Source organism: Pezoporus wallicus, unplaced genomic scaffold, assembly GCF_028554395.1.
Source record: "Pezoporus wallicus isolate ANWC-B61680 ecotype Strahan unplaced genomic scaffold, APGP_CSIRO_Pwel_v1 contig_14248, whole genome shotgun sequence".
In the NCBI taxonomy this organism is placed as follows: domain Eukaryota; kingdom Metazoa; phylum Chordata; class Aves; order Psittaciformes; family Psittacidae; genus Pezoporus; species Pezoporus wallicus.
The window spans coordinates 137,641-164,399 of record NW_026635346.1 but is presented as its reverse complement, the minus strand read 5'-3'; the positions used below and the strand labels follow the sequence as shown (position 1 = coordinate 164,399).

Here is a 26,759-nt window from a genome sequence, read left to right as displayed (position 1 = left end):
GCGTCTTTTGGGGGGGAGGTTTAACCGAGCGGCGGGGGATAACGGCTGGGCCCGGCCCGCTGCCGTTCACCATGTGGTGAGGGTGCGGGTGCGCTCCGAAGGGCCCCCCGGGGTGGGGGTGGTGGTGGGAGGGGGGGGTCGGTCCCGGTGCGGGGAGCGTTGGGTGTTGGACGCGTTGCGGTGGGATGGGCTGTGAGGGTGAGCTCGGTGGGAAGCAGCACCCGGTTCTTGTCCTGAAGCTTCTCCCGGTGTCGGCATCAGGCGTTGGGTTTGGGGAGCTCAATGGTGGAAGTCAGCCCCTGAGTGGAGCTGGTCAGGCCCTGCGTGTCGGTTGGGGTTTGGGGATGTGCTGGTTTGCGCTTCCCCCTTCCCCAGTGAGGGCAGAGCTCGTGTTTTTAGGCGTGAGGACAAAGCTCGGGCTAAATACAGCGAGGGGCTGGAAACCGGGCTGTGACCGACCTGGCGCTAGCAGTGATTTGTTGTTTAACGAACGCCCCGTGATGGCTGCGCTGCCGGAGCACAGCTGGCCCCGGAGCACACTGAACCGTAGCAGGGAGCCAACGGTGGCTTTTGTCGACTCAGGTCTCTTAAACTGCTGCTTCATTAACTTCTTTTGAAGGGGAGGGGGGAGCAAGTTCGTTTGGGTTCCGGCGCTGTTTGCAGGTGGAGCTGCTGTGGCACACGCTGGGAGAGGAGCCGTTCAGGCAGCCCCCAGCCAACAAACATTGACGTTTGTGCTGGTCCAGCTGCAGAGGAATTTGCTGATCCCGGTGTTGGGAGCCTGTCAGCGCGCACACACACACACACACACGCCCCAGCCTCTAAGCCAGGAGGGGTGAGAGGAGCGAGCTGCTGTAATCATCTACCCCCGGCATGGAAAGTAACCCAAGAGCGGGGGTATTTCGCATGCAGAGGGGAGCTGATCCCCCCTGCTCCACGCAGGAGCTCCCTGGGGCTGCTGAGAGGCTCTGGGGAGCATTTGGGTGCTGTAGAAAGGTTCCGGAGATCAAACAGGGTGCGAGTTGTGTGGAGCCGGTTCCGCCAGCACCGCAGCTCCTCCTGAGCAGAAGAGGGAGCAGCAGCTTCCCTGAGTCTGTTTCTAGGTCTTGCGTTTGCCGGTTCCTTATCTCGCTGGGCAGGATCCGGGCGCTGGGTCCTTATCAGGTTATTCCGGGGTGGCTGGAGGAGCCATCCCAGCTGTTATCAGAGCAAACCCACGTGCTGGCATCCTCCCCTCTTTTGGGGAAACCCTTGGCCTTATTGCAGGGCCTGTGCTAATCCCAACGCAGCAGGAGGAAAGGGAAGTAGCTTTCTTTGCTGCAGCTCTTCATTCTCTTCCACGCTGAGCCCTGCTCAGGGTTCCCAGTGCATGTGTTTGCCCACGGTGGCTCTTCCTCCTCGGTCTCTGTTGCTTCCTCTTCTGCCTCAGCGGTGCTGCCGCTCGCTGGGGCAGTGTGGTTGTGGAGTACAAGGCTGGGAGTTGGGAGGCAAAGCGACTGGGGCAAACCCCTGAGGAATCCTGCTTCTTTCATCCGACGTATTCAGCCTTTGAGGCGGGCAGCAGCTTTCTGTAACCAGCTCCGAGTGTGGGAGGGTCAAACCCCTGTATTGTGCTGAGCAGAATGAGCCTCTTGTGTTTCCCTAACTGTGGTGTGAACCCCTGGCTGCATTAGGAGCAGCTTCCTGGTCCTCAGGCCTTCCTAAGCAACAGCACCGCTGATTCCCCACTCGTGGAATGCTGCACTTCTCGTGTCTCATCACGCATGGTTCAGCCTCTGGAGGGGGTGAGGGTTCACCCCCATAACACGCACCTGGTTACGACCTTGTCTTTGGGTGCTGCTGGTTTGGCTTTCACTTCCCCAAGAGCTGCATCACGGGTTCCTTAATGCTCTCTCTGTACTGGGGGTGAATCGGTGTTACCCAAGTCTCGCCTAAAGCCAGGTTCCAAACAGGCTCAGGCTGATGTTTGCCTCCCCAGCCTGCTGAAGACAAATAGCAGGGGTTTGGGGCCTCTCTTCCCAGCCTTTATGGACCCCTTTCTTTTCTCACTCTATTTCTTCTCCCATAGGACTATATTTGCCCCCGGTGTGAATCTGGGTTTATTGAAGAACTTCCTGAAGAGCCAAGGTAATGTGCTGCCCCAAAGGCTATTGCTACAGCGACCTCACCCTGCTCTGCTCATTCCCTTTTTCTAGTTAAAGGGCAATGCTGGGTACTAAATACACCATCTTTAGTCTTCCTGCCCAGTATTTGCCTTACCTTTCCTCGCTCTGGCTATGCAGTGCTTAATCTGTAGTTTGCATCTGCAGGTAAAGCAGCCATGGGAATGCCAAGCGTTGTGTGCTGCTGCTGCAGGGTGGGGAAGGCATGGGTTGATGTAAAACAAACACCAAAGGGTGGTGGAGAGGCTTTCCCCTTGGCATGGGGGAGCTCTGAGCTGGTTTGAGTCATCAGGGTAGAGGTAACCCTCAGAGAGGAGTCTGAGGGACCGAGGGTGCACGTAAGCTTCAGCCTCTCATCTCATAGAGTACAAACAGCACGTTTTGCCTGAGACTTTGGACTGGAGCAGCTGAGACCTGCGTTCATGTGCTTCCCTGCTGAGTCAGCGCTGGCACTGCTCTGGCACCAGCACAACAGGACAATGTTGGAGGTGTTTGCCAGCCTTTGGGACGGGCCATGCGAGGGGCACCGGGGCTGTGCCAGGCACGTGTTGGTGCCCGCTGGGAGAGCTGAGCTTGCGGCTGAGGTTGCTGTACTGACAAGGTGACGTTTGGTGTGACCATGCCAACCTGCCAGGGCTAATCCGAGCTGGAGCAAGGGTTTGCTGTGACCTTGGGAGAGTTCTTTCTGAACTAAAGGGTGTTTGGTACCGTGAATGTCAAAGTGTGGGCCTGGATAGTGAGCAGTGAGTGTTCCTGCAGCTCTAAAAGCAGAACAGCATCGAGACTTCTCCTCCTCATCTGTCCCCTTTGGGTCACGTGCCTCTGGAATAGAGAAGTTCCTCTGCCTCAAGATTAGACTCAGGCGTGTTTGGGTCATAGCAGTCAGGGTTTGTTCTTGAAGTCATCTCTTCCTGGTGCTCCAGGGGATTAACTCAGCTGTTGTAGAGGGATCATGCAGGAGATGTGGTTCACTCACTGCTCTGTAGCTTCCTGCAGTCGGGAGCTGAAAGGGTGGGGGGAGATGTGGGAAAACAAAGGTTGCAGGGAGGGGAAAATGAAAATGGACATTGGCAATTGGAAAACCATCAGGTGAGGACTGGTTCCTGTGTGCTGCTGACCCTGTGCTGGGGTGGAGGAGCCCCGCACAAAACCCAGCCAACGCTTTCAGTGTGCTGTGGTGGCTGCTTCTCCTGTCACACTCCATCCCTCCCTCCCCTCCTTCTGCTGGGCAAAGCTTCTCCTAGCACCCTCCTGAGGCTCACAAGTGCTCTTCATCCTTCACAGGAACGCTGACAATGAGACCAGCTCCTCTACAACAGCCAGTGACCAGAGCAGGCACCCTTTTGAGGTGAGTGTTCACCATCTCTTCCAACCCTTCCTGCTTTGCTGCTGAATTGAGGTATTTTTCCATGAAATGTTCCCTGGATTATGCCAGAATTTGGGAAAGGAGGTGTTAACACCATCCACATGCAGCTCCTGACATCTCTGCTTGTTGTATTTTTACTGTGTGTTTTTAATGGGACCATCCCTTGTAGCTTACTGGTGTTGTGAGGGGCTTGGACTGGGGCTGTTGCTGCACAATAGCCTCAGCACCAGGAGCTGAAGAGCTGTGTTCCTCACTAAACCACTGCTGCCCAGGCTTGTGAGGTGCTGGGGGGCCTGAAGACACTGGTCTATACTGGGAGGCTGGCGAAACACAAGAGCTGTTTCTCTCCTCGCTCCAATCCATTCTCTGACCTCTCTCCCCCCCCCACAGAACGTGGATCAGCACTTATTCACCTTGCCACAGGGCTACGGCCAGTTTGCCTTTGGCATCTTTGATGACACCTTTGAGTTCCCGTTCGGGTCCAACGTGCAGTCGGAGGACAACAGGGACTCGGAGAACCGGCGGGAGCGGGAGCACCAGTCGCGGCATCGCTACGGCGCCAGGCAGCCGCGCGCCCGGCTCGCCACCCGCCGTGCTGCTGGCAGGCACGAGGGGGTCCCCACGCTCGAAGGGTGAGAACAGGGGCCCTGGTCTCAGCTCTTCTACAGCTGGAAATCAGCCCCGAAGCTTCTGTCAGTTTGGGGAGCAGGCTGCAGGGTATCGCTCCTTTTCCTCCTGCTGAGCACTCAGCCTGTCTCAGAGTGGTTTGGGTTGATGGGACCTTAAAGCTCCTCCAGCTCCAACCCCTGCCACGGGCAGGGATCCCTTCCACTGGAGCAGCTTGCTCCAAGCCCCTGTGTCCAACCTGCCCTTGAACACTGCCAGGGATGGGGCAGCCACAGCTTCTCTGGGCACCCTGTGCCAGCGCCTCAGCACCCTCACAGGGAAGAGTTTCTGCCTAAGAGCTCATCTCAGTCTCCGCTTTGGCAGGTTCAAGCCATTCCCCTTGGCCTGTCCCTACAGGCCCTTGTCCCAGGCCCCTCTCCAGGTTTCCTGCAGCCCCTTTAGGCACTGGAGCTGCTCTCAGGTCTCCCCTTCAGGAGCCTTCTCTGGGCTGATTCAGCCTGGCTCGGGAGCAGAACTGCTTCAGCCCTGGCTGCATCTCTGTGGCCTCCTCTGGCCTTGCTCCAATAATCCTGGTTTTCTTGTCTTCCAGAATTATCCAGCAGCTGGTCAATGGAATTATTGCACCTACAACAATACCAAACCTAGGACTAGGTCCTTGGTGAGTTGGGAGATGTACTGCTCTTCCTGGCAGTGCTCTTGTCCGTGCTCCCAGCCAAATGTAATTGTTGTCCTTCTTCTTCAAGGGGGGTCTTGCATTCGAACCCGATGGACTACGCGTGGGGTGCCAACGGCTTGGACGCCATTATTACACAGGTAATGGAGCTTCCTGTCCCCTCCTGTGGTGCTGCAGGGTTCAGGAAATGAAGGGATCCTTTGCACTGCTGAGCTCACACCTAACTTTGGTGGCCTCTTGTTTTCCAGTTACTAAATCAGTTTGAAAACACTGGACCGCCACCTGCGGACAAGGAGAAGATCCAGGCCCTCCCCACCATACAGATCGCACAGGAGCACGTAGGTACGTGTGTCTCCTCCAGGGAATCAGTCACCAGGACCACTGGGAATGTTTTCCTGGGGCTTTAATCTTGTCTGCTGGTACCTTCAAGGCCTAAAACATTTCAAAGAGGCAGAGTGCTGAAGCGTTGCTCTGTGGTGCTCACACCAAAGCAAGAGGAGCATGGACTGGATGGGTTTGCCGGGGGGAGGCTGTTCTGAAAAGCTCAGTGTGGATAGAGCTGAGCAAGCAGAAGGGAAGGGAGCAATGAAGTGAACCCGGGGCAGCAGGAGGTGGAGCTGTGGTAGGAACTGCAAAGCACCAAACTCCTGTCTGCAGGGCTGAAAGGGGGGAGGAGAAGAGGTGACAGGGTCCTGGCTCAGCCTCATTCTCTCCTTCCCTGAGCTGTGTTTTGCTTTCCCTTCCCGGTGCAGATTCTGGGTTAGAGTGTCCTGTGTGTAAAGAAGACTACACAGTCGGGGAAAGCGTCCGACAGTTACCATGCAATCACCTATTCCACAACAGCTGCATAGTCCCGTGGCTGGAGCAGGTCAGTGCTGCCCGTGTGGGTGATGGGGACTCGGGGCACTTGGGGCTTTCTCCTGGTGGCACCGTTCCCCTCTGTGACTATTCTTATGATGAGGCTGGAGCATTTGACCCAAGGAGTGTCCCCATGGTCTTTTCCTCCAGTGCTGCCCCCCTGTCGTGTTTCTAACCCTGTTTCCCACGTTTCATGTGCTGGTTCTGTCTCCTCAGCACGACACGTGTCCTGTGTGCCGGAAGAGCCTAAGTGGACAAAACACTGCCACAAACCCCCCAGGACTCACAGGGATGAACTTCTCCTCCTCTTCCTCCTCCTCTTCCTCCAGTTCACCAAGTAACGAAAACTCATCGAACAACTCATGAATCTTCCTCCAAACCCCCCTGTCCCCGGGGCCCTTTGTCCTTTCCCCCCCCTTCCCCAGCCATCGACCGGGGCTTCCAAAGCAGAGCGAGGGGCAGGCGTGTGGACGGGGTGGGGAGGCAGTGCCCCAGGTTCCCTTTCCAGTTCCGAAGGCACGGAGACTCTGGCTCCTTCAGAGACGAGAAGCCTCAAGTCCTGTGATGGGGGGAAAGAGCTCTGTCAGTTAATAAACCATCCCTTTGGTGCATGGACTTTGAGCAGTGCCCAGCTCCCTGGCCGGGCCCCCCCCCCCGAGGCGCTGAGCTCGCGGTTGTGATTCCCAATGGAAAGGTTGTTCGTACGGATTTGAGATTCCTTCCTTTCCCTTCCTTTCTTTTGCTCCTCCTCCCCTTGGATCCTCTCCCTTACTGCTTTGAAGTCTTTAAAATGAAAGCATCACGATGCTGCCTCCCCCCAGCATCCCCAGCTGGGGACGGCCGATAGTTGTCACTGAATGAGTGAACTCCTGACTTAGTCCCCGTTATCCCGCCCGGCCCCAGCTCCAATCCCACTTATTTTTTTTCTTTATAACCTTGCCCTTCTGATACTCAACACTGAAAAAGGGGTTTTTATAATTCTAAATTATTACTGCTGTCAAATAAAGAGACGTTTCAGCTCAGCGAGGTGTTCTGCATGGTTTGAGGAACAGGACAGGGTAAGTGCCTGGCGCCGTGGTGCCAAGTGTCCTATCCTACCCCGGGTACCAGTGCCTGTAGGTGTGTTACCAGCCTGCGGATCGCTGGGATCACAGTGGAGAGGAGCATTGCCTGACCTGATGTATTTTTACACCTCCCTGTTGCAGTCCTGCCTGAGCAGCCTTTCCTGCTGTGCTGCCATCGGGATGGGGCATGCAGCAGAGCAAGGCCCAGCCCAACTATCGTGATCGGGTGATAGAGACAGGGGAAAAAACCACAGTCTGCATGGAGAAAAATGTAGTTCCAAGCTACTTAAAACACAGCCGATTACAAAAGGAGAGCTCAGGACCCAGGGGTGGTTTCTGTGACAGGAGCTTGGAGAATGAAAAGAATGTGACCAGAGCAGGCAGTGACCTACCTGTGTCTGTGCTCAGCGGGCCAGGAGGGGAGCAGAACCTCGCTTGGTTTTGCTCTGGATCTCCAGTGTGGCCTCAGCAGCCTTGGGAGCACGGGGTGTTTGTGGCAGCGCTGCGTGCTCCAGGGTAAGCATCAGGACATGGGGGTTTGATGTCTCTTGCAGCGTGGCCTTAACCTAGGATGTGCCCCCCCCCCGAAGGGGGAAGGCAGGGACCTCGTTTGCTGGGTTTGGGGCCATTCTGGACCACAAGGAGGGCAGGTTTGTTGGAGCCACGTCCCCGGCGCGGGTGGCAGCAGCCTTTGCCAATCCGGCCCAGCGCGGCCGGTGCTGAGCAACTCCCCTGGAATGTTTTTCCTCCTTGGCTTTGCCAGGGCAGCCCAGCGGCGCCTTTCATCTCACGGGGCAGATGCCTGCGGGACCAGGCTTTATCTCAGGACTGGTAGATCAGGGTAAATGGCTCGTCCTCCGAGCTCCTGGGCTTGGGAAGTGGGTGGCAGCAGGAAGGGCCCTGGTTAAGCCCGTGTGTGCCCAGCAGCGTGGAGGCAAAGCTTTGCTCTCTACTCACCAAAAGGCAGCCCGGGAGCCCTTCAAATCCCTTCCTTCTCCCAGCACACTCCAGCTGCAGATGGTGCGTGTGGCTCCTGGAGCTCGGGGGTTGATTTCCCCCTGTGTGAGCAGTGCTCAGAGGGATGCACAGCCCATGGTGGGTGCATGGCAGAGGCTCCCGGCCTGCGCCGCGGTCACCACGCGGTTAACGCGGTGGCAGTTCCCTCTCTCAGACTCGTTTGGAGCTGGTTGGGTAGGAAATGGAACGAGTTTGGTGGTTTTCAGTGGGGCCATCGTGTCTGACGTGACAAAGTGACCAGGCTGCGGTGCCTGGCTGCGGAGCGTGGCGCAGGACCAGCCCTGGCGCTGTTTGTGCCCATGCTCCCCTCCAGGCAAGGGGCTGGTCACCATCCACCTTCCCAGCTCCACTTCCACTGGGGATAATGGATGGGGCAGCCCCACTGCACCTCGGTGCCCACTGGGCATCGTTTGCATCCATGGGGGTCCTGGTGCTCCCACTGGGGACCAAGTCTGGTCCCTTTGCTTGTGACATCCCAGTTCAGGGTCTGCACATGGTGGGGAGCAGCATCCTCACTCCCCCTAGGCAGGGCTGTGTGCACCTGAGGGTCTGGGCTGGCTCATGAGGTGAGAGCCCATTGCCGTGATGCAGCAGGACAGCAGCTGTGACCCTCTCATCCCCCTTTGCCTTGTCCCTTTCTGTCCCTAGGGCTGCATCCCCCTGCGCTGAGCCTGGCACCTCCCAGGGGATGCTCCCATTTGGAGCGGGTGCTGGTAACACATCAAGTGTGAGCACAGGGTCCAGGCTCTTTCCCTGCTCCATCCTTCCTGCCCCTGAACACCCATCACTGGTGCTTCCCGGGGGTGTTTGGAGCTGGGTCCAGCAGGGATGCTGCTGGGGGATGCAGGCACAACCCCAGGGGACCCAAACCCACCCTCACAGCACCAACACCCACTGCCTGTTCCATGCCATGAACACAGCTTTAATTGCCACCAGTGCCGGGACAAGAGCCAAATACAACCCACCGACACGTCCCAGCCCTTGCACACACACACACACACACGCCAGTGGCAGAGAGCTGGCTGCCTGGTCCCTGCCACAACGGGAGGGCAGGGAAGAGCCACATCCCTGCACGGCTGCATCTGGAGCATCTTCCTTCCGCATCCGTCCAAACCAAACCAATAAATAACATAAAAATAGATCTGTACATAAATAAAATCACCCTTTTCCCCCCCAAGTTTTCTCCCCCGGGACGGGCTCAGCCGACGAGCATGGGCAGGAAGTGCGTGGAGAGCTGCTGCCGCCGCGTCTTGCCCCCTCGTTGTGGCCTGCCCTTGCTATTGAGCGAGAGGAACATGGGGCGGCCCCGGTGCCGCCAGCGCAGCGCCGCGTACGTGTTGTAGCCGTTCTCCTCGATGCGCTCCATGAACTTGCAGTTGGGGCTGAATTCCTTCTGGCAGGAGAGGGAAGGGGGTGAGCGGCGGCTGCGCTCGGCGCCCATCATCACCCTGCTCCGGTGCGATGGAGCCCAGGGGCAGAGCAGGACACCAGTGCCTGGGGGATGCTCTGTGGGTGCAGCCCCTGATGGGGAGCGGGGCAGCGCACAGGAAACCAAAAGCCTGCTCCTGGGCACCGGTCCCGGTGGGTTTGGGACCCCCTGTGCCTCCGACCCCACTCCCCGGAGACAGCATCCGACCTACCGACCCATAGAGCCTGCCCCGCTTGTTCATGGCCAGGTAGAAGCCGGTGTGCACCGCACGGATGGCCACGACGCCGACACGCACCGACCGGATCTCGACGATGCCTGTGGGACAGGGAATGAGGGCTCAGCCGAGATTGGGAACCTCTGATTCAGGGAGGATTCTATCTTTACTCCTCTCCTCCCCAGGGTCCAGCCGGTTCCCAGGAGCCCGATGGGGCTGGGACGGTGCTGCCTGTGGATGCTGGTGGCACCAGTGCGGATACACGGCCCTGCACCGGGCACCGTGGGCAGAAGGGATGCGATGGTGCTGCAGGATGTGGAGATGAGCCCGGGAGGTGGCTGCAGCCGGGCTGTGGCTGCCCTGGTGTGTGCCCAGCACAGCCGCTAATGGGAAAGGCATGCGGTCGGACCAGCAGCTCCGACACAGGGAACACCCAGAGCATCGGCAGGGCCTTTGGGTTCCTGCACCGCATCCTGCCCTGCTGCCCACCGGGCACACGCTGCGGTGGGAAGGGGAGAACCGAGCTCCAGTGGGCAGAGACACGGGCAAGGGGTGAGGTGCAGCCCATGGGCACCACTGGATGAGGATGAGACGGCAGCTCCAGCACCTCGGGGTGGGGGCTTTCACCAGGCACCAACCCCCTGGCACCCACCAGGACCTGCAGGGTTCAGTGAAGCCATTGCCAAGCTGCAGCCATGGGGCAGGGTTGAGCAAGTGCCTGTGACTCCATCCCCACCTGATCCCTGTCTGGAGCTGCTATTTATAACAAAGGACTTGTGCTGTCCCCAAAATAGCCCCTGGCGCTTTGCTTCCCGGTGCCTGGTTCTGGAGGACAGAACCAGGCTCCCAGTCTCACCCCTCCAGTCCCAGAGCCCCACTGCAGCCATGGTGAAGGCTGAAGAGCAAGAGCCCAAGTGATAAGCAGAGTGAGCCCCATGGGAGCGCCCGGGGCCGCTCCTCCTGCCAGGCCCCATGGCAAATGAACGTGTTGGGGTGCTTGGTGCTGGCAGCGCTCCCGTCTGGGGCTCCCAACAGCCTCCGGCACCGCAGGAGGGCTCCCTGAGCCGTGGCTCCCTCATCCTGCGCTGGGTGGGTGACAGGGGCAGCCGCTGCTGCCAGCGGGACATGGGCTGGGGGATGCTGCTCCCATCCTCAGCATCATTCCTGCCCCACATCCCAACGCCCTGCCAGGCCCCCCTGGAACACTCGGGCATCTCCATCACCCGCATCCAGCACCCCCCTGTCAGCCTGGTGCCTACTCCCTGTCAACGGGGACCAGAACCCAGCACCCAAACCGGGCTGGTACCATGGGTGCTGAGCCTGGGCTGGCAGCTCTGGCGCTCACTGCAGGTGCCGCATTCCCTCAGGACCCACGGCGCTGTCACCACGGAGGGGCCCCGGTGGAAGCAGGATCCGGACCCTGGGATCAGCCTCTCCCCACCGGCACACGCGGCCGCTCCCGAGGGCTGCGGGGTGGAGCAGCCCCAGCCCCAGCCCCAGGGGAAGGCCTAATCCTGCCGGCTTGTTCCCAGGCTCCGGATCGCAGCTCAGTCTGGGCAGCGCCGACATCCTTCAGCGTTTGCTCCCTCTGTCCCGTCCCGTCCCCCCCGGATGTGCTGCCCGGCCCCATGAGGAGGACCAGCCCGTGGGGATCCTGCAGCAACTGACCCCACGGCACCGGGGGTGCTGTGCCCCTGTGCCACGCCAGGGGCTGCCGGCTCTGCCCACCGGGAGCCCTGCGGGCAGTGGATGCTCTGTGATTCCCTCGATGGGGCAGCTCCTCTCCCCAAAACCACGCTCATGGATGCTCAGCGCTGAGACCAACATCGTCCTCCATCCCTCCTCATCCTCTTCAGCCTTTATCCTGCCCAGAGCGGCTACAGGGAATGATCAGAACCCCCCGCTCTGTGCCGCAGGGCAAGGGATTCCCCCCACCCCGCGCCGCCCGGGTACCCCCCTCTCATTCCCTCCTTGCGCTTTCCGTCGCCCCAACAACGCGGGACAGAAGCCGGACCCCTCCGGGGGGGGGCGAGTGCAGGAGGAGCCGATCGTGTCCCGACGGCCGCGGGGACGGACAGGGGGGACGCGCGGTCACTGGAGGAGCTGCGGCATCTCCCCGGCACCGGGCACAGCGGGGCCCCGTCGCCGTCACAGGCGCCCCCGTCCAGGCCCTGCCCCGTCTGTGCCCGGCTCCGGCCGCCTCTGCCGCAGCCCCCCGGGACTGGGCTCTGGGCTCCGGTGGGAGGGCGGCGGGACCCCGCCCCGCCCCGCCTCGCCCCGGCTGCACTCACTGCCCGGCCGCTCCCTCCAGCGCGTCCCCTCCACGCCGCCGCTGCCGTCGATGCGCAGGAAGAAGCGGGTGGCGGAGAAGAGCCGGCGCCAGCGCACGTCGCCCTCCAGGTGGCCGTAGCTGCGGGGGGGCCGCCGGCCGCCCCAGGCGCTGCTGCCCGACCCAGACCCCGGCCCCGCCAGCACGGCGAACGCCCCGGCGAGGCAGGCGGCGAGGGCGGCGGGGCCCCCGCGCCTCATAGCGGCGGGCGGCGGGCGGACGGCGGGGCGCGGAGGGACGGCGGGAGGGCGGCCATGGCCACGGCCGCGACCGGCCCCGACGGCGCGGGCGGCCCGAGCGCGGAGCAAAGCGAGCCGGGGCTGGGGCCAATGGCGCGGGGCGGGGCCGAGGGGTGGGGGCGAAGGGCGGGGGCTCCCATTCATCACCCGGCACCCCGACGGCTGCCTTGTAGCCCCGGCCGGGGCCACCCGCCTACGGTTGCGGGGCGCCGGGGCGGGGGGTGGTACATGCTCCGGTCCGCACCGGCTTCTGCGGCGGCCGGGCCGGGCTCCTCGGGCAGGTTTGGGGGAGAGGCGCGGGCCGCGGGCATGGGGCTCCCGACGTGCTTTGCGGCACGGCTGCGCAGAGCGCGGGGCATGGCGGCGTAGCGCGGCGGGGCATGTCGCTGCTGCGGGCGGCGCTGCCGGGCCCGGGCCGCCTGCGGGGCGCCGGTGAGCGGCGGGGAACGGGAACGGGAACGGGAACGGGAACGGGAACGGGAAAGGGAAACGGGAACCGGGAACGGGAAACGGGAACGGGAAACGGGAACCGGGGGGGGGGGGCTCTCCCTCTCCGGGGCTGAGCGGCCCCGCAGGCCTCCCCCGGGGCCTGGGGACGGAGCGGGGGCTCCCGCAGGGCTGACCCGGGCACGGGTGCGCGGAGCCGGACGGGGTCGGTGCCCGGAGCCCTGCGGTGAGGCGGGGCTCCGGTGTCTTTTGGCCCTGGGCCGCTGTCATTGCAACAGCGGCGGCCGTGGGGGTCTCTGGAGCCTGGCCCAGCGCTGGGATCGGCCTGCTCGGGGGTGCTGGGGCTTGGGGCGTCCCAGGGGTTACGGCTCCCCAACCTCCAACGGGGGGGGGGGGGGCCCTGTCCCCGTCCCCAGCCATGGTGTGGGGCAGGGAGTGCTGGAAGGGGTGAAGCCTCCTCTGAGCCCCGGGTTTTGGTGTTTTCCCACTGCAGGGATCCCATGGAGCATCCTCCGGAGCTACTCCTCTGCCAGCGCCAAGAAGGCAAAGAGAAACGTTCCCTGCGAGAGGACCGAGCTGCTGCAAGGTGGGAGAGCTGCAGCGGCCCGGGGGTGCCCCCAGGGCCTTCCCCCTCCAGGTAGAATGTATTCGGGAAGGGAAATAGCCTGAGCAAGGATGTGGGGCTTCCCATGGGCGTCCTGCTTACCCTGAGCACGTTCTGCCCTGTCCTTAGGGACCTGCAGGCCCATCCTGCTCCCAGGAAGGGCCCTGCTGACTGACCTGGAACCTGCTCTGGCTTTGGGCTGAGGCTGTGAGGTCCTTGCAGAGAGGCCCAGGGAAGCAGACAAGCGTGTGCTGGTGTCCTGTCATTGCTGCGGTCCCTGGGGTGGGTGCTAGGACCACAGTGATCCAGGCATTTGCTGTCCAAGGAGGGGAGAAGTCCCGGTGTGGAGCTTCTTCTCCTGAGCGTGTTCCTGGGTGCTCCCAAGGTCCCTGGGGTAGGACAGAGCCTGTGCTCAGGCTTTGCATCCCTTCACTAATCCCCCCCTCTGTGTTCCCTGGCAGTGCTGAAAGCTCGGGTGAAGCAGCTCCAAGCCACCAATGGTCCAGAGGTGACGGTCAGCAAAGTGGAGCTGGCCCTGCTGGGTGATGCCAAGTGCCAGGACCCGCTGCAGGAGGTGGTGTCTCCCAAGGAAGGAGGGGAGAGCCTGGCCAGGACCAGCAGCTGGGTTGAGAAGCTGAAGAAGGAGGCGCGCATCCAGCAGCTGAAGGTGGAGCAGGTGTTGCCTGTCGCTGCCTCCAAGGTGGCTCTGGAGACTGAGGTCAAGGACAAAGCCCAGGGCAAGGTGAAAGGCAAAGGTAAAGGCAAGAAGAGCCTGAAGACCCCAAAGACTAAAGCGGTTGCAGGTTGGAGCCAGGGCCATGCTGGCTCTCACGGTGTCCATGCCCATGGGAAGCCCGCGGTGGCAGCAGGGAAGGAGGCTGTGAAGGTGCCAGGCCAGAGGGTGCTGGATGACAAGGAGAGCAGCCAGGTCAAGATCCTGCAGCAGACCATCCAGTCCAACCTCGAGTGCTTCCTGTTCCTGCAGCAGCCAGAGGAAGCAGAGAGGCTCCTCCTCATGTACCACAGGTCCCGGTCAAAGAGAAAGGTGTTGAATGTCAGCGCGTACAACATCGTGATGCGGAGCTGGGCAAGAAAGGTACTGACCTGTTGCTCTGTGGGTTTCTGGGTGTCTTGGGTGGGGGGGACAGGGCTCAGGAGGAAGAGCTTTGTGCTCGTACAAGCTGTGGTCACAGTTTGAGCTGTGTCACATCTGCCTTCAGCACGGGTGCCAAGCTTCTGCGGAGAAGGCTGGAGCTGGTATGAGGCCGCTGATCCCCATGAGGTGGCTTTGAGGGGCTGGGGCAGGATAGATGGGGCTGGATTTGAACGGGAGCAGAGGGATGTGGGGCTGCTGGTGCCTGTGTCCACAGCACCGTTCCCTTCTCCTCCCCAGGGCTGTCTGCAGCGCATCAACTCCCTGTTTTCCATGCTGGAATCTGCTGGGCTCCGGCCCAACCTGGATTCCTACGCAGCAGCACTGGAGTGCATGGGCCGGAACCCCTTCTGCGTCAAAGCCGTCTGGAGGTAACGTGGTTCTGCTTCCTTCCCCTGGTGTGGCCCAGGGTGCTGAGAGCCTGGGAGAGGGGGCCTGCTGCTCTGCTCCCATGGGGGCCTGGCTGGTGCCACTGTCCCTGTCCTTCCTCCAGTGTCACCCAGCATGGACTCGGCTGGGGCTCTGGGCTCTTGCTGCACCTCAGATCCGGGAGGATGTCATCCCACAGCATCCTCTGTGGGGCTGGGCACTGGGAGATGGTGCATGAGGGGATTCTGCCCCCCCCCAGCAGCCATGGGGGCTGCAGGGAAGGGAGCTTCCAGCTACTGTTCCCGTTGCAGCCCTGCCCTGGCCCCCAGGCTGGGTGCATGAACCACAGTGCCCAAGCTGTGCCCAGCCCCATGGGTTCCTTCCTGTTGGCTGAGGCTGGAGGGGGAGCCTTGAGGGCTCTTTGGGGGTGAAGGAACCTGCATCTTCCTGCTCAGCCTCCCCATTGAGCACGAAGATGAAAGCTCAGTGGAGGGTGGATGGTTTGGTTGCTGTAACCTGAGGCTGGTGACCTTGTGGGGACAGGCTGGAGGCAGCTCCCACCCCAGCAGCTCCCAAGAGCTGGCTCCTGCCTGGGTGGGGAGCAGGGAGAGCTCCCATGTTCCTGCAGGACAGCATCCTGCTGCCAGCATGCCCTGCAGTGGTGCTCCTGGAGCACTGAGGCATCAGCCTTGGGTGGGTGTCCCAGTTATGCCCCTTTTGCTGCAGGGAGCCAGCAGCTCCATCAGGCACCGGTTATTGCATGGAACATGCTTTGAGGAGTGTGTAGGGGAAGGGAAGAGGCATCCCAGGGCAAGTGCATGGGGCACATCCTGCTCCCCAGCCCTGCCAAGAGCCTTCCCAGTGAGTGTGAAGAAGCTGCACCCTCCTGCAGCTGGCACAGAGGAAAGCTGCTGGGAAGCACCCAGCATGGAGAGGCCTCCCCAGCCCTCCTGGCATGGGTTGGGGCTGGGGTTCAGTCTCCTGCCCTGTGCTCAGAGCTCATTCTTGGGGGGTGCTCCCCCTCAGGCCCTGCGTTGGGAGAGGGTTTTGCTTTTGTGGGTGCCAGGGGTTTGGGATGGGGGGGCTCTTCATCCCATCGTGGGTCTGGGTGATGCTGCTCAGGGCGCATATGAGGAAGGAAAAGCCTGATACGGTCGAGGCTCTTGGATCCTCCAAAGGGCAAGCCCCATCTGTGTCCTTCATGCTTGGTCCTCTGCTTAAACCCCTTGTTCCCTGCCCTGTGACATGCTCCTTTCTGTGCACAGTCCCTTGAGAAAGCTCTGACCTGTTTGATCCACCCCTCCTCAGGTGCATGCAGCAGCTGCAGCACGATGGCTTCCATGTGGATGAGCTCTTCCAGAAGTGCCTGTTTGAGGAGGATGAGAAGGAGAAGGTGCTGAAGGCCGTCAGGATGGTCCAACCCAACTACCAGCTGCCCCCTGCACCCAGCCCAGAGACCTGCAAGTCTTCTCTGCTCCAGGACTTCTACTCCAGGGTAAGCCCCAGAGCTCAGGGTGTCTCTGCAGGGTGCTCCAGGCTCCCTGAGGCCTCAGACCTGTGGACCTCTGGGTGCCAGGAAGGTGCCTTCAGAGGGGCCTCGTCCCACGTGCCTCTGGCAGGGGAGCTGGGAGAATGAGCCCATCTTCTCTTTAGGGGCCTGTAGGGATGCTGGGGAGGGACTCTTCATTAGGGACTGCAGTGACAGGACAAGGGGTAATGGGTTCAAACCTAAACAGGGCAAGCTTAGATTGGATATAAGGAGGAAGTTCTTTAAGGGTGGTGAAGCACTGGAATGGGTTGCCCAGGGAGGTTGTAAATGCTCCATCCCTGGCAGTGTTCAAGACCAGGCTGGACAGAGCCTTGGGTGAGATGGTTTAGTGTGAGGTGTCCCTGCCCAAGGCAGGGGGGTTGGAACTGGATGATCTTCAGGTCCTTTCCAACCCTAACTGTGATTCTATGATTCTCCCTCTGGCTTTTGGCACTTACTGGTTCGCTCTGGTTGCAGGAGAAGATGGTGCCGTACCCCAAGCTGGATTTCTCTGTGCAGGAGCTGCAGGAGTGCTTTCAGAAGCAGCTGGAGCTGGAGATGAACAACACCATAACCATCGAGTCGGTGGAGTCAAGCAAACCTCTGACCCCACAAGCCATTAAAGCGGTAAAGCTCAGGGAGTGATGGGGCTGCAGGTCAGGAGGGAAGGGGGGACAGGCCAGCCCTCAGCACCTTGGGAGGTGGCCTGAGGAGGGGGACAGCTTCCTGGTGGCACTCTCATCACAGCAGTTCAGCCTTACTCCTGTTCCTGTGCAGCGCAAGCTCCTGGCCACCCTCCGTTCCCAGTGGCACGACTCCATCCTCCAGGCCCTGCAGAAGTCAAAGCACAACATGGCCAAGCTCAAGACAGCATCGAGGTACAACGTGCTGTACCCCTACCTGTGCCTGCTGCCGGAGGAGGAGTACGTGGGCATCATGCTCCAGGTAGGACCCTGCCCTGCCCTCGCAGAGCTGCAGGAACAGGGTGCTTGGATGGCCAAAGGGCTGCTGCAAAGCACTGTTGTCCTTCTTGGGCTAGCGGAATCAGGATATGAGCCTGCCCAGGTTGTTAGGTACAGGCTCTGCTCCCTGTGCTGAGCAGCCACTGGAGCCCCTGCTCTGTCCTGGCCATGTTTCCTTCCTTATCCTCTGCTCAGCACCATGGGAATGGGCATCTTCCCATGCTCCCTGCACAGGGGGTTTGTCTCTCTGCTCCATCTTTCTGCTCCTCCCTCCTCAAGACCCTCTTTGCCTTCCCCTTTCTCAGATGCTCAACACCCTGTCTCCACAAGGAGAATCCCTGGCTGTCTTGGCCAAGGAGCTGGGCTCCAAAGTCTACGACAGATACATCACCCGGAGGAAGCTGTGCAGTGGTCAGCTGGAGAAGATGCGGGTGGTCTATGAGGGCTACATCCAGCTGCTGGCAAAGGACGGCCAGGTAGGCATGCCTGGGACAGGAGGGGGCCTGTGGCCTTGCAGCAGCAGAGCAGAGATGGGACAAAGCAGTTTGTCCACCCCGTCACAAGCACAAGGTCTGGGTTCTGGGAACTTGCTGCTGCAGAGGCCACCAGAACCAGTAAGGCCCCGTTTAGTGCTTGGCAGGGCAGGGGGTGGTGTGTGGGGGTGAGATGTGAGCACAGGGATTGGTGAGAGGAAGGGATGTGCAGTGCCACTGGCCTGGCCTGCAGCAGCAGCAGGTTCTCACTGCTGGGCTTGTCCCAGTCACATCAACAGTCCTGCCCCCAATGCCTGTGGCAGGGAGGACCTCATAGGGGCACACAGACAGGAGGGTCCTTCTCCAAGCCACATAGATCCCATCCAGCACCACCCCCAGCAGCAGCATGCCTGGTCCCTCTGCTTGACCCAGTTTTCTCCTTCCACCTCCCAGCCTGCCAAGTACTTGCCACGGGAATACTGGGAGAAGCTGGTGGCAGAAACAGGCTTTGGGCCTTCCCTGAGCCTGAAGGACAGCAGCTGGTCCTATGTGCTCCTCATGCGCCTGGGCATGCACATGCTGGAGCTGCTGGTGCAGGCTGTCAAGATGCCCAGGAACATCCTGAGCCCTCGCCTGGAGCCCAGGCTCATCCCTGCCCTCTACCACATCTACTCCTTCCGCAGCAGTTGTCAGGTGAGCCTCATGCTGGGGTCTCTCGGGCTGTGCAGGTCAGCTCTGCATTGGAACCAGGCCTTTGCAAAGGCCCTTGTCCCTCCCTGCTGCCTTTCCTGCTTAGGGATGCTTTGAGGAGCCCCTGGTTCCGTGCAGTGTCTTTAGCTGCTCCTTACATCGTGGCTGACTGGCCACAAGCTCTTCCAGAGCCCTCACCTTCACCTCTCTGATTCGTCTCTTCAGGTTGGGCTGATAAAGCCCCATCCCATCTTCTGTCAGATCATGTCCGACGCTGCAGAGACCATGCTGACTTTTAACTCCTCCGCCATCCCCATGCTGTGCCCCCCAGTGCCTTGGACCTCCCCCCATTTTGGGGCCTTTTTCCTCAACGACACCAACCTGATGCGCTTTGTGGACGGGGCCATCCAGCACCAGCTGCTCCTGGAGCAGTGTCCTCTGGTGAACCTCCACCCCGTGCTGGATGCCCTCAACCAGCTGGGCAACTGCGCCTGGAAGATCAACCAGCCCGTGTTGGATATCATCATCTCCATCTTCAACGACAAAGGCAACGAGAAGCTGGACATCCCCCCGCCCCTCTCCGAGGCCCCCAAGCCTCCTGCTGCTCCCAGCAATCCCTCTGCCTTGGACAAGGCCCAGAAGCACGAGCTGTTGCTGTGCAAGAAGAAGGCAGCCGAAATGCACAGCTTGCGCATGGACGCGCTCTACAAGCTCTCCATCGCCAACTACGTCAGGGACAGGGTGTTCTGGTTTCCTCACAACATGGACTTCCGAGGCAGGACTTACCCTTGCCCACCTTATTTCAACCACCTCGGGAACGATGTCATCCGGGCCATCCTGCTCTTTGCAGAGGGAAGACCCCTAGGGCCCAAAGGTCTGGACTGGCTTAAGATTCACCTCGTCAACCTCACGGGGCTGAAGAAGAAGAACCCTTTGCAGGAGCGCCTGGAGTACGCCAATGAGATCATGGAGGAGATCCTGGACTCGGCTGACCACCCGCTCACGGTACACGGGGAGCTCTTGGGGTGGAGTGGTGGGAGCCCTGGCAGGCTGGAGCCTTCCCCTTCACCTGGGAAGCAGGGAAGTTTGTCTGTGTTGGAGCCTGAATGGGAATAACCTAAATACTCTAAGGGAAAAAGGGATCAGTGTGCTCCTTAGTTTCAGAGGAGACCCAGCCATTCCTTTCAGAGAGGACAGTAGAATGGAAATGAGATTGGTTTTGAAACAAAGGCAGTTGGAAAGGTACCGCTTTGAGAGGAAAAAGGGAAACAAAGCGTTGCAGGGTTCCCTAAATAACACGTTCCTATATGAAAACAGGAGGAAATATTTGGGAAGCGGAGGAGGTGCCTGGACCAGTATGTGCTGGGAACACAGGGGCTCCTGCTTTCGCTTTGGGGTGCCACAGGAGCACTGCCTGCTCCTGCCAACGTGTGCTTTCCTCTTCCCAGGGCAGGAAGTGGTGGATGAACACGGATGAGCCCTGGCAAGCCTTGGCCTGCTGTATGGAAATCGCCAAAGCCTCGAGGTCCCCGGATCCCGCAGCCTACATCTCCCACTTCCCAATTCACCAGGTAGATCTGCTTGGCTGGGCTGGCAGAGGGAAATGGGTAGTGTGGAAGCATCCAGGTCTCCAGTGCTGCGTTACCTACACCATGGCCAGGCTTCCCTAAGGATGGGAGCACAGTCTGGAGGCAGCTGGGCTGGAGAAGTCCAGGAACTCGCTGCTGCAGGCAGGCAGTAGTGAGCCAGGCGAGTGCTGCTTTGGCTTCCTGTGGCTGGAGCAGAGCCTGTCTGCGAGAGGGCTGGGCCAGTGTCACCTTCTCCAGCCACAGGGTGAGGGCTGGAAGCCAGCCTGGCCCCGTGGGGGTGGGATGAGGTGAGGTCTGTGGCAGCTCCTGCCTCTGATGTGCTTGGGGCTGCGCTGAGGCTTTGGGGGTCTCTGCTTCCATTCGGAGGCTGAAGTTACAGCTGGGAGGTGTGGACCTCTGGAGAAGGGCATGGGGACAGAGCTGAGTCAGTGCCGTGGCTGTCACCCTGTGCCCTGTCCCTGCTCGATGTCAGCTGTGCCCACGCTCTGAGCAGGATGAGTGCAGGCGCTGTTGGAAGGTGTTTGTCCTTCCTAGCAGGACAGAGGAGCCTTAACCAGCACTCAGGCCTCTCCCAGCAGCTCTGCAGCCAGTGCCCAGCCAGCTATCTGTCCACACTGATAAATCCCCTTGCTCCATGGCAGGCAGTGATGAATTGTTTTCCTAGGGAGAGGTTTACTCATTTATCTCATTAGATCAGATGGCCATAACGAAGCAGGGGGGGGGATGATGAAGGGGGCTGTATTCTGCCAGCAGCAATGGTCTGGAATATGTCTGAGACAGTCTCAACTGATACTGTTATGACAACAAGAGATCAAGAGAGCAGCCGAGGGGGTGTTAATCAAACCGAAGCAAGGACTTCTTGTGGAGGACACCTCAGCCTCTTTCCACCTGAGTCATCAGCACTGGGTTAGCAGAGGCAGCTCCTCTGCTGCGGCACCACAGGGCTGGTGCCCGAGCACTCCCAGTGCTCAGCTCTGCAACTTGCTGCACTGCAGGCTGTGGGGAGGAGGGGAAGAGGAGAAGAGGGTTTGATCCTGCTGGCAGCTCCCCTGGACCAGGCACAGGAGGAGCAGGGCCGGTCCAAAGCAGCAGCAGGTCTTCTGTTTGGTGCTGTCTGGGGAGCAGCAGGACCTTCCCATTCCATTGTGCAGGTCCTGTCTATCTCATCTGGGTCCAGGAGGACTGTCAAGGCAGTTGCTGTGATGGATGGCTCAGTGTGTCCCTAACTGCAGCTCTGAGCCAGGGCTGGGTTCTGTCAGAAGGATCATGGTCAGCTGTGGCTCACTGAGCGATGCTCGCCTCCTCCTGGGTTTTCTGAGGCTCTTGGGGCTTCTTTTAGCATCTGAAACCAACAGATCTGTTGTTTTCCACATGCCCTGCCTTTCAGGGTTGCCACAGAGCTCTGATGTCTTTGGAAACCCACAGAGGGGGCAGCGTGCTGGGAGGGTTTCTGGTTTCGAGCCTCACAGGCAGCAGCAGTTAGGGCTGAGACCCAGTCAGAACTGGCCAGAAGGAAGATGGAAACTGCTGTTTCCTGGGCCAGCTGCAAACCCGGCTGGAGAGAGGAGGGAGGACAGCAATGCCCTTGGCTCAGGAGGTTGTCTGTGCTCCATCCACACCCTGCCACCTTGCTTCCACCCGCAGGATGGCTCCTGCAATGGGCTCCAGCACTACGCAGCTCTTGGCCGGGACCTTATTGGTGCCATCTCGGTCAATCTGATGCCCTGCGATGCGCCCCAGGATGTCTACAGCGCGGTGGCCCAGCAGGTGAGACACGTTGGGGACACGAGGAGGTGTCCTAGGACCTGCCTCTTGCTGCTGATGCCCAGCGGTCCCTTCAGCTCCCAAAGAGAAAGGGTGGGATAAGAGCGGTGGACAGAGGGCTGGGAAAGCATGATCTGGGTCAGGGGCAGCTCTCCCTCTCCACATGGGAATCACTGCAGTGGGGATCAGGCTGGAGATCATAGAGGTGGCCATGAGACATCCCTTGGATTTCTGCTGTCTTCACTTTTCCTCAATGAAGTCTATGAGAGTTAGGGTAAAGAAGTGGAAGAGAGCAGAGGATGTTCCTCATCTCTTGGTCACAACTAGCCCACGGGTTATGGGATTTCCTTCGTTTGAGCTGGGTAGGAGGGAGTGGGGAGGGATTCAGCCCTTGGCACTGCTGCGAAGTCTTCAGCTTTCTTGGCAAGACATGATGTGAAAGGAGCCTGCTGGGATGCGTGTTGGGATCTACCAGGCTCGTTCAACTGGCATTGAACCCCCTGGTTCTCCCTTCCCGGTCTCAGCATGCTTTATCCCAGCAGCAGAGGGCAGGAGGAGCACGTTTTCCTCTGACTTCTCATGGGGGGTGGCTGAGGCAGGAAAACCTGAGTCCTGATGCTGTGTCCTTGGGGTGTCCGGCACCAGCAGCCAAGTGACACTGCTGAGGCAGCAGTGGAAGGTTCTGTGGCCTTATCTCTGAGATGCAGGTGCTCCTGATGCCATCCGCAGATGCTCTCTGCTTAAGCCAGCCTGGTGACAACGGGCTGCAGGGTTCCTGGTGGCCCTGGCTCAGGCCAGCGCTGCTCGCCGTGGGGCTGACCTGGGGGCTCTGCCTTCCTCAGGTGGAGGAGTTCCGGAGGAAGGATGCTGAGCATGGGGTGAAGATCGCTCAGGTGCTGCAGGGCTTCATCAGCCGTAAGGTGGTGAAGCAGACCGTGATGACCGTGGTCTATGGGGTCACCCGCTACGGCGGCCGCCTGCAGATGGAGAAGAGGCTCAAGGAGATCGATGACTTCCCCGAGGTACCACTGGAGCAGCCTGGGCTCAGCTCTCAGCCCCTGCACTGGGGGGGGTTCTCTCTTCACACCACCACCCCCCCCAAACCTCAGCTAAGAGAGGGATGTGCAGGACTGAGCCCCGCATCCTCCAGCCTGCAGGAGAGCTGCGTGCTGGCACTGGTGGGTGGGCAGGGATTCTCCCATTCATCCTTCCGGGGCCCAGCTTGGTGGCATGAGAGCCTCGTGGGGTTTCAGATCCACAGCAAGGTCTGTGGCTGTGCTCTTCCATCTGGAAGTGGCCCTCATCTCTAGCAGAGCTCTTGGAGGCTTCTTCCTCCCTGACGCCTGTTTCTTGTTGTGTGACCCCACTGTGAGTCCTTGCTGAATGGGTGCTTTGCTGTGGCACGGTGGTGCTGGGAGTGTTTCTGCTGCCGTGTTAACGCTGCAGGGACAGATGTGGCAGCGAGAGCCTCCTGCTCATCCTGGGATGTCACACACATCAGCCTGTCCTTGGACAAGGAGCCATCTGAAGTGCTGATCAGAGCCTCCCTCCAGCACTGCCCCCAGCCAGCTGCCTGCAGCAGCTCAAGGCTTAACATGGTTTGGATGGAGGCAATTTTGAGGCAGATGCTCTTTTAGCTTACCCATCACTTTGCTCCACGTCTTTTGCTGCCTGTGCCTGACCCCTCACTCTGCCTCTGGTCTCTGCAGGAGTACTTGTGGGAAGCGTCTCACTACCTCGTAAGGCAAGTGTTCAACAGCATCAAGGAGATGTTCTCAGCGACTCGAGATATCCAGGTATGGTGCCTGCTGCCTCTTCTCTCTTCCTGCCTTTTCTTCTTTGCTGGCCCACCCCTACGTAGAGCAGGGGATGCTCCATGGGGAGAGATGGTTCTTCTGGGTCCCAGCATGGAGGTGTGGGATTGTGCCTGGTACAGAGCCAAGCTCCCCTGTAAGCACTGGACTGGCAGAGGCAGAGTCAGGGTCACCTGTGCTGGGAGGGGATGGGATCTCCCATAGTAACTCCAGCCACCTCCTTCTGCTGCAGAACTGGCTGACAGAGAGTGCCAAGCTCATTGCCCAGTCAGGCCAGACGGTGGAGTGGGTCACACCGCTGGGTCTCCCCATCGTGCAGCCCTACTACCGCTCCAGGCCCACTGTGGTAAGTGTGTGGTGTGCAGGAATCAGCCCACCCCTTCCTCTGCCGTGGTGGGGAGCAGGGGAAGGACAGCCGAAAGCTAAAGCCCAGCGGCTCTCCATCAGGGTGGATCTGTGGGTGCAGGCACATCCTGCAGCCTCCCTGCAGAGCCTGGAGCGGGTGGGGGCTGCTGAGGAAGCGCTGCTGCTCCCATCCCACTCAGGCAGCTGAGGCACGGGCCCATTCCCTGCTCCCAGGAGCCTTCCCGGGGCTCTCGTGATTCAGACTCGCTGCTCTCGCCTCCCACGTGCTGCTGCTCTGACTCACATCTCCCCTCACAGCCACTCACCTCCAGCAGCCCTTCCTGGAGCCCTCGCAGGGTGAATCAGCTGGGAAAAGGGTGCAGGATGCCTGGCAGCATCCCTAGGAGGGGACTGCTGACTGCCTGGAGACTGGGATGCCCTGGAAGGGTCCCTTATGGCAGCCAAGGGGGTTCCCTGCAGAGCAGAGCAGGAGCGAGGGGCAGTGCAGAGGGAGGGCTCACCCCCTTTCTCTCTCCCTGCAGCTGAACTGCAGCATGCAGCACCTGAGTGTGAAAAGCACCCACAGCAACCAGTAAGTATGAACCTGTGGTTGTGACTGAGCCTCTGCTGGCCCCAGTCTGTGCTCTGGGAACGAAGCCTTCCCATCAGTGGAGCCTGCCACTGAGTGCCAAAGCTCCTGTTAACAGCCCTGAGCTGCAGTAAACCAGCTGAGGAGTGGAGCCCTATGCTTCAGCAGGGCCCTGGGGCCCTGCAGGGCTGTCCCTATCAACCCCAGGGCTCATTTTTGGCCTTGGAAGTGCCTCAGCTCCTCCCTTCTCCTGCTTTGTGCTGCAGGAAGCCTGACACGGTGAAGCAGAAGAACGCCTTCCCACCCAACTTCATCCACTCCCTGGACTCCACACACATGATGCTCACAGCTCTGCACTGCCTCAGGTAGGGAGCTGGGGCTCTTCCCTGGCTCCAGGATCACTCTTTCCTGGGAGAACATTGCATGTGGTGGGGGAAAGAGGTTTTCCTGGTTGTGGCTGTTTGGGTTTCCTGGCAGAGAAGAGCTAAAGGGGGGTTTGGGGGGGGGTTTGCTGTCCCTGAAGATGCGCAGGTGCTGTTGCAGGGAGCCCTTGTGTGGTCCTTGCTCACGTCCCAGCACAAAGACCTCGGTGGGGCAGGGGATGTGGCAGGGGGGGCTCTCAGCACCACTTATGGCACCTTCTGCTGCCTCCCAGGCTGGGCCTGACCTTTGTCTCGGTCCATGATTGCTACTGGACTCACGCAGTCACCGTGGACGTGATGAACCAGGTACAAGCGGATCCTCGGGAGCTGGGATCCTGCTGATCCATCCTCTGGGCACACCCCAGCCCTTCCCTCCCCTGGGCTTTGCTCCAGGGGCTGGTGGATTGACCCAGCTTGCTGGTGGTTGCAGGTTTGTCGGCAGCAGTTTGTGGCTCTACACAGCGAGAAGATCCTGCAGGATCTGTCTGAGTTCATGCTGGAGAAGTACTGCAGGTATTCCCTCAGTCCCTGCCCAGGGCTGCTGTGGTACAGGCGGCCTGTGCATGGGTTGGAAGAGCCAAATCCTGTTCCCATGCTCATTTCCTTTCCTTCTGGTTCATCTAGCCCTGGTGGAGAGACCACAGCCCCCTGGCAGAAGAAACTGATGGAGCAGCTGTCGAATGTCCCCAAGACAGGTAGGAGCATGGGACAGGACCAGGGGTGGCTTGGAGACAAAGGGAGTGAGATGGAGATTTGGCCCCCAAAGTCACTGAGCTCATGGGGTGTCTGAAGCTGGACACAGCACTAAAGCTGTCCCCCGAGATGGGTGTTCCTGCCTGTGCTGCGCTGCAGAGCCATGGGGCAGAGCCTGCAGCAGCCCTGGGAGCCATCCCTGCCTTCCCCTGGGCTTTACCCCAGGCTGAGCCAGCTCATCCCATCCCCATCTTGTTCCTCTCCCATCTGTTTCCAAGCAGGAGGCATTTGCCTGGAGATGGGAGGGAGGCCCTTGGCATGGTAATTGCCAGGATCTAGATGATACACATGCAATGGGATTGAGGCAATTAGTTTAACTCTTCTAATCTCTGGGCCCTGCGTCTGCCAGACCATCTGGCCAACCTTTGTTGGGCCTTTGCAAGGCGGAGGAGGCCGCTGCTCCCAGATCCATCGGGAGGGGTGGCAGCTCCTGAAGCCTTCCAAATCCCTCTTGACCTCCCCTCTGCATCTAAGCTGGTTTCATGAGGCAGGGCTTGGGGCAGCTTCTCTCCCCTCTGAGCTCTCCTCTCCCTCCTTCCCTCAGGTGAATTCAACCTGGAGAACGTGATGGATTCCACCTATTTCTTCAGCTGAGCCCCAGCAGCCAGCGGGGCCCTGCTCTGCCCGGGCTGCCTCAGAGGCTGCGGTAGGCACTGGCCCCCAGGGCTCCTCTGTCCTGCATCTCATGGGGAATGTGGGTCCAGCTGCCAGCACCGAGGCTGGGGCACATGGGGACTGCAACGAGCAGCTACAGAGGGACAGGGTCTCCGCCTGTGTCCCAGGTCCCCACCTCTCTGCTGTGGATGCTGGTGGATGGGATGTGCCCTCACCCTATCCATCCCTCCCCACCAGCAGGGTGCAGGACCTCAGCTCCACGGGGTGCGTGCTGCCCTCCAGGCTCTGCTGCTGCTGGGTGCTGTCCCTGCTCTCCCGTAGCACAGCCTCTGTGGCTCCTGATCTTCAGGGATGGGATTTGCTTCTGCTCCCGGGGTCTCAGGCAGGGAAAACCACTCGGGGGGGTGCAGGTTTAGGATACTGTAAATAAACTGGGTTTTGAAATAGCAGCTGGGACCTGGGTCCTTCTTGGCATCTGAAGCCCTGGGCCCTCACGCTGTGGTCCTGGGGCTGTGGGGCTCACGTGCCCAGCCTGCTGCTGTTCTGCTGCCCGCTTTGCCTTCAGTTCCTCCCGGAGGACCCACTCTGCAGCTGGTGCAGGTGCAGGGGCTGCATTTCCAGCCCTCTTCACCCCAGGGCTGCGTGTTTAGGATGTGTGTTTGGC

The 26,759-nt window shown here is 60.2% G+C and overlaps 3 protein-coding genes across 6 annotated transcripts; 2 read left to right on the top strand and 1 right to left on the bottom strand.

Annotated features, from left to right (window-relative positions):
• Window positions 1-2,068: 2,068 nt before the first annotated feature.
• RNF126 (ring finger protein 126) lies at window positions 2,069-6,152 on the top strand (the record flags this gene model as incomplete). Its single annotated transcript, XM_057419837.1, has 8 exons — window positions 2,069-2,127; window positions 3,447-3,510; window positions 3,919-4,160; window positions 4,745-4,813; window positions 4,899-4,968; window positions 5,077-5,170; window positions 5,581-5,696; window positions 5,903-6,152. Coding segments are annotated over 8 exons (864 nt in total), but the record flags the coding sequence as incomplete, so codon positions are not given.
• A 2,654-nt stretch (window positions 6,153-8,806) lies between these two features.
• FGF22 (fibroblast growth factor 22) lies at window positions 8,807-11,948 on the bottom strand. Of its 4 annotated transcripts, none has more exons than XM_057419870.1 (3): window positions 11,702-11,948; window positions 9,412-9,511; window positions 8,807-9,160 (listed from the first exon to the last, which is right to left on the bottom strand). In XM_057419870.1, exons 1-3 carry the CDS (start codon window positions 11,937-11,939, stop codon window positions 8,926-8,928), a joined length of 573 nt encoding a protein of 190 aa, XP_057275853.1. In that variant the 5' UTR covers window positions 11,940-11,948; the 3' UTR covers window positions 8,807-8,925. The 4 variants fall into 4 exon arrangements, with proteins under 4 accessions (XP_057275853.1, XP_057275859.1, XP_057275866.1 ...); XM_057419876.1 differs by having other exon boundaries at window positions 8,807-9,157; XM_057419883.1 differs by having other exon boundaries at window positions 8,849-9,160; window positions 9,408-9,511.
• Window positions 11,949-12,297: 349 nt separating this feature from the next.
• POLRMT (RNA polymerase mitochondrial) lies at window positions 12,298-26,188 on the top strand. The gene is made up of 21 exons (XM_057420098.1): window positions 12,298-12,410; window positions 12,919-13,011; window positions 13,491-14,125; window positions 14,423-14,553; window positions 15,860-16,046; window positions 16,557-16,706; window positions 16,857-17,024; window positions 17,347-17,517; window positions 17,968-18,207; window positions 18,430-19,209; window positions 19,653-19,775; window positions 21,438-21,560; window positions 22,400-22,579; window positions 23,267-23,353; window positions 23,604-23,717; window positions 24,259-24,308; window positions 24,572-24,670; window positions 24,961-25,033; window positions 25,158-25,240; window positions 25,352-25,422; window positions 26,025-26,188. Exons 1-21 carry the CDS (start codon window positions 12,359-12,361, stop codon window positions 26,072-26,074), a joined length of 3,660 nt encoding a protein of 1,219 aa, XP_057276081.1. The 5' UTR covers window positions 12,298-12,358; the 3' UTR covers window positions 26,075-26,188.
• The last annotated feature ends 571 nt before the right edge of the window (window positions 26,189-26,759 follow it).